At 37.9% G+C, this 6,000-nt stretch overlaps 1 protein-coding gene across 1 annotated transcript in view; it reads left to right on the top strand.

Annotated features, from left to right (window-relative positions):
* Window positions 1-492: 492 nt before the first annotated feature.
* Window positions 493-6,000, top strand: part of LOC128644713 (FERM domain-containing protein 4A-like) — a gene marked incomplete at its 5' end in the record, with an annotated part of 31,945 nt that continues 26,437 nt past the window's right edge. Inside the window, 3 exon segments of the mRNA XM_053697230.1 lie at window positions 493-657; window positions 1,036-1,613; window positions 1,616-1,894. Of these exon segments, the coding sequence (XP_053553205.1) occupies window positions 493-657; window positions 1,036-1,613; window positions 1,616-1,894 (1,022 nt within the window).

Raw genomic sequence — 6,000 nt, 5'->3', positions numbered from 1 at the left:
TAGACCTTAATGGCTGTGTGTTGAGTTATTTTGAAGGGACAGCAAATTTACACTGTTATACAGGTTGTACACTCACTACTTTACATTGTAACAAAGTGTAATTTCTTCAGTGTTGTCACATGAAAAGATATAATAAAATATTTACAAAAATGTGAGGGGTTTACTCTTTTTTCTGAGATACTGTATATACCTCTTGTCATTGGCTTACCACTTGTTCAGTTAGCTCTGAGTAGTGTATTGCTGCTCCTTCAATAAATGATAACAAGAGAGTGAAGCAAATTAGATAACAGAGGTAGATTTGAAAATTGCTTAAAATTGTATGTTCTATCTGAATCGTGAAAGAAAAAATTATTTGGGTTTCATATACCTTACGTTTTAAACAGAAAGTTCACTTAAATCATCCCATGAACCTTAAACTTTTATATATTCTAGAAAAGTTCTTTTTGGTTTTTATGTTTTTTTATTTAATTTTGAATTTTTAATTTTTTAAAGCAGCCACAAACGTTTTCCCAGCACAGGAAGCTGTTCAGAAGCCGGTGGGAGCAACTCGTTACAGAATAGTCCCATTAGGAACCTCCCTCACTGGAACTCCCAGTCCAGCATGCCATCCACCCCGGACTTGCGGATCCGCAGTCCCCATTATGTTCATTCCACAAGGTAAGAATTTGTAATTTGATTATTTTATTCTCTTGTTAATATAACACAATGGGTTTGATCACGCCTTTGTTTTATGGGGTTGCTATCTGTTCTACATATCAGTATATAGTTTATTAAAACCAATTAGAAGCACATTGGATTTTCATGAGCTATTATTGAATGAGACTGTTCAACTGAACAACAGAGGTGATTTTAATGATTACTATACAGCATGGTAATGGGTAATATACAATCATGACAATAATGAAGAATTAAGTTTGTGTGCAGTTTTTAGGTAAATAACACTGATGCCATATGTTTACATTAGTTTTTTGTTTGTTTAAATTCATATTATTTCTGTGCTGGACTCTCAGGTCTTTCTTCTTCTTGTTATTGCAGGTCAGTTGATATCAGCCCCACCAGGCTGCACAGTTTAGTTCAGCACTTTAGACACCGGAGCTCAAGCTTGGAGTCACAAGGAAAGCTTTTGGGTTCTGAAAATGAAACTGGGAGCCCGGATTTTTACACCCCAAGGACTCGAAGCAGTAATGGCTCTGATCCAATGGATGACTGTTCTTCTTGTACTAGCCATTCCAGTTCTGAGCACTACTACCCAGCTCAGATGAATCCGAACTACTCTACTTTGGCTGAGGACTCGCCCTCCAAAGCCAGGGAGCGGCAAAGGCATAGACATAAATCCAATGGAAACCTGGTATCTTCCAATTCAGGGAGCATGCCCAATCTGGCTGCTAGGAACGGAACAGGGCACCACGGTGTCTACCTGCACAGCCAGAGTCAGCCTTCTTCTCAGTATAGGATAAAAGAATACCCTCTGTATATTGAAGGGAGCTCAACTCCTGTCGTTGTGCGGAGTCTAGAAAATGATCAAGAAGGGCACTACAGTGTCAAAGCACAATTCAAAACATCAAACTCCTACACTGCTGGGGGGATGTACAAAGAAAACTGGTATGGGGATGATGTGTGGACCATGTAAAACTAACACCTTCCCGTTCTCAAATAGTAAGGACTCCATCGCTCGGGAGAGAGGGTAATGAAAAGGGCCCTGTTAGGACTGTGGTATCTGATGAGTTACGGCATTGGTACCACCGATCCTCGTCATCTCACAAGGAGCACAACAGGCTTTCACATACCAGTTCTAACTCTTCAGACAGTGGCTCCCAGTACAGCACATCTCAAAGCACCTATGTGGCACACAGCAGAGTAACAAGAATGCCTCCGATGTGTAAAGCAACAACAGGTAAAACCATGTTATTTTTTTATTTTATTTTAAAATGAAAAGGTCATAAAGATGTCTGTTTAAAATATATTTTGGTAGTTTTAAATGCTTAGAGATATTATGGTGGTTTGAAGGTTGTATAGATCCATGGGGATCTGGGGGGGATTCCTCCACTCCCATATTTTTGCTCTTCTTTATATCCAAATGTAAGAACCTACTTGAGTCACTGAGCAACTCTCTTCTTCCCTCCCACTTCCCCTTGGAAAAAGTTCTGCGGAAGCCCATGTATACATCATGTGTTTATGAATGGCTTTGTACCAGTTCTGTTGATCTGATCTCATAACTGTTCCAATGTTGTGGAGTCTTGTGGATTCTACCGTACACTTAGGTACTGACTGGCTATATATTTACAACATGTGACTTTTAAGTACCTAATAAATTGGTATTCAATGAGATGAGGAGTTCTACATGTAGGGTTGTAGCATCACTTTGAACTTTATTTTAATAGTAATTTTATATTAGCCTCCAATAAAAAATAAAAATAAACAGGTTCTAGAGTACAGGAAATACCTTATTTATATAAAAAGATATTTGTGTAAATAATCTAGTTTAATGATCACTTAGGGGTCGATTTATCAAAGGCTTTTGCAGCCTTCGACCCCCTACGACTGCAGGTTCTCACGAGAGAACCTGCAGTCCGTATTTAACAAGCAGCGGTCATCAGACCGCTGCTGCCCTAACCTTTCAGGAGGTTGCACAAAATTGTGTTTTTGTACAATGCTGAATTCCAGTAGCATAATTCAGCCCACCAAAGGTGAGCTGCGGCGCGTATGTGCGCCTTTGTCCGCCCCAGCTTGATAAATCGACCCCTTAATATGTTAAAGGGACAGTATACTGTAAAATAGTTTTTCCCTTAATGTGTTTGCAATTGCTTTTTTTACCAAATGCAGAGTGAAAAATATATGAAAATTAGCTTTTTAAGGTTTATTTCTGTATATTAAAGCTCTGATTTTGTGTTTTGAAGCCACAGCCTAATAAAATAGGTTGAGCTTGTAGGTATAATCAGATCTCATTACTGTATCACATTGTGCACATATACCTGCTTCTTTATCTTATATCTGTCCTTAAAACAATCACCAATGCTTTGAGAGAACAATGGAAAATCAACATTTTATTACCTTATCTCTGCTTTATCACACTGGGAGTGTAATTTCTTCTGCTGGCTGTGTTTAAAAAGTTTATCTATAGCTGGTATGCGCGGCCACAAACTTTCAGAATAGGTGGGGATACCACATGATAAATTAACAATTTCAAATGCCAATATAAGGGTAAAGGAGCTACTTGTAAACAATTTAATACACTCCAGCAGGTAAAGTGGATCATTGGGAACAAATTAAAGGGGAGAAAAATTTTGAGTAAACTGTCCCTTTAATGTACAAAATGTGTGCTGATTATGATTGTCTCAGCAACTGTATCTGCTCAGGACCAGCAGTTCTCTGTAGCAACTGAGCTGCTCTTTAACTATGTATTTAACCCATTTGCCGACTTAAAAACATAGTATTGCTTATAAATTAGAGCATGCACTTTTGTGCACTATAATGTCCTTTTGGGGAATTGTCTTGGTAGCTCATTTTTCAGGTCTTGGTAAATAAAACCGCTCCCATTTGGCTTTTGTTGATATACATTTAAGTCTTGTATTCAGTGGCTTCCATTAGTGAAGTGCTCAATTCTAAGAGGAACAACATAAGACAGAATTATTAAAAAAAAAATGATATTCTGTTAGGGGAAAGTGTGACCATAAATTACACAGTAGCTTGTCTAGTCATTCTGGTTTTCACATGCTGAATGACCTTGGCGCTCAGTAAGCACAAAGTAATGCATTTACATATTGTTTGATATCTCTCTGAGGCCCTAAAGCCCCTTCATCAAACTCTTGTTCCCATCAGCTTCCCTAAGTGTGTGGTCTGCTGATTATATGGTGATTTAAAAAGAGGACATTCTTGTGAGCTGAGATGTGCGCACTGTGCATCAGGGAACTGAATGTGCCGTACACATCCGCGCTTTATTAAACACACTTTTGTTTCCTTCCTTTATACGAATAGAATATTTATTAAATGTCTTATTCTGCAGAAATATTGCACTTCTGAATATCTATTCATTCTTTCTGCTCCAGAATATAAATTCACAACTCATAAATCTCTTTTAGAGCCAGATATAACGGGGACTTATAAAACAACAAAACACTTTAATGGGATTCAGCTTTGAAAGATGCAAGTTGTTTAATCATCATATGATGCATGAAAGGGAACTAATACTGGGATATTTATTATTATTATTGTATGAATTTATAAAGTTCCAATGCTCTTCTAGACCGCACAGGAAGCTAATTATAAAGCACAGGGATTACACTGTGTGGCCTAGAATCAGGTAGGAGTCAGACATATGGGAGAAAGAAGGTGCACAGAATAGGGCCAGATGGAAGCTTGGCCCTACATCTGCAAGGAAGGAAACAGATCTGAGCAAACTGCTGGTGTCATTGAAGGATGAGATGTTTGAGTCAGTTATAAACTTCTTTCTAGATTTGAGTGTTGAATTGATGTTTGTAAATTGTATCAGGTTGGGAGCAGAACTGTGATTATTACTAGTTTATGTGGTGCAGCCTTAGATCTTTGATGAAAATAAATTCTGTTTGGATATATCCTGCTCTTTAAACACCTCTCTTGTGACTTTTTATTTGTTTTTCTTTTTCTTTCTTTCTTTTTTTTTGTTGGAAAAGGAACAAACACAGCTGGTCCGCTCTTTAAAGACTGAGTAATTCTGTGTCTCTTTAATACCAGCCCAAGGATTAAAGCCATTGGTCGGGGTCCTTGAAAATAGTCAGACCACAGTTCTTTTGGCTTCTATGTTTAACTCACTGGAATTGGGACTATTAAGTTTGTGCTGCAGCTTGATAAATCCATACATTTTTATAGTACATTCTATAATTTGTTGTTGCATAGCTTATCCTACTCAATATATGTTCTTAACCCCTCAAAGTGCCGATTATCAAGCATTGCAGCTATTAAACAAGATAGGAACAGTGATTGGCAGGTAAATGTGAGCGTTTCTCCTGATTGACTCTTATACATTTTCTACCCAGGAGCTGCAATGGTTGTGAGACTTTACCTATGTCTTTAAAGGGACAGTCTAGTCCAAAATAAACTTTCATGATTTAGATAGGGCATGTAATTTTAAACAACTTTCCAATTTACTTTTATCACAAATTTTGCTTTGTTCTCTTGGTATTCTTATTTGAAAGCTAAACATGGGAGATTCATATGCTAATTTCTTAGACCTTGAAGGCCGCCTCTTATATGAATGCATTTTGGCAGTTTTTCACAACTAGAGGGTGTTCATGTGTGTCATATAGATAACATTGTGCTCAAGCATGTGGAGTCAGCACTGATTGGCTAAAATGCAAGTTTGTCAAAAGATCTGAAATAAGGGGGCAGTCTGCAGAAGCTTAGATACAAGGTAATCACAGAGGTAAAAAGTATATTAATATAACTGTGTTGGTTATGCAAAACTGGGGAATGGGTAATAAAGGGATTATCTATCTTTTAAAACAACAAAAATTATGGTGTAGACTGTCCCTTTAACCACATTTATGGGGTTTTACAAGATCATAATGAAAACATATTACATACTCTAATGAAAGGGTAGACAAATATGTTTAAAATTGACTGCTTATCTGGCATTTCTTCCTAAATGGCCTCTTACCACCTAAAGAGTAACATGTCCAAGCTTGAGTTCCTGCTAATCCCCCCTCTCGCTTTAATCTGAATTCTGATTTTTCTATTGCCGTCTACCCATTATCCCAAGTCCGCTACCTCGGAGTTGCACTTGATTCCAATCTGTCATTCATGCCCCACATCCAATTGCTTTCTTCATCCTGCCACAATCATCTATGCAATATTTTTGATGTTTCTGAGAGCTGACCCCCCTAAGCAACTTATCCATTCCCTTGTAATTACCTGACTTAACCACTGCAATAACTGGCCAACTGGCCTTCCTGTCTCTCCCACCTTTAATCCATCCGAAATGCCTCTGCCATTGTAATCCACCTTTCCTGTCCCTCCGAATCTGCT

This window comes from Bombina bombina, unplaced genomic scaffold (assembly GCF_027579735.1).
Source record: "Bombina bombina isolate aBomBom1 unplaced genomic scaffold, aBomBom1.pri scaffold_653, whole genome shotgun sequence".
NCBI classification, from domain to species: domain Eukaryota; kingdom Metazoa; phylum Chordata; class Amphibia; order Anura; family Bombinatoridae; genus Bombina; species Bombina bombina.
Note: the sequence above shows the minus strand (reverse complement) of the source record. Positions and strands in the feature narration are given on the sequence as shown.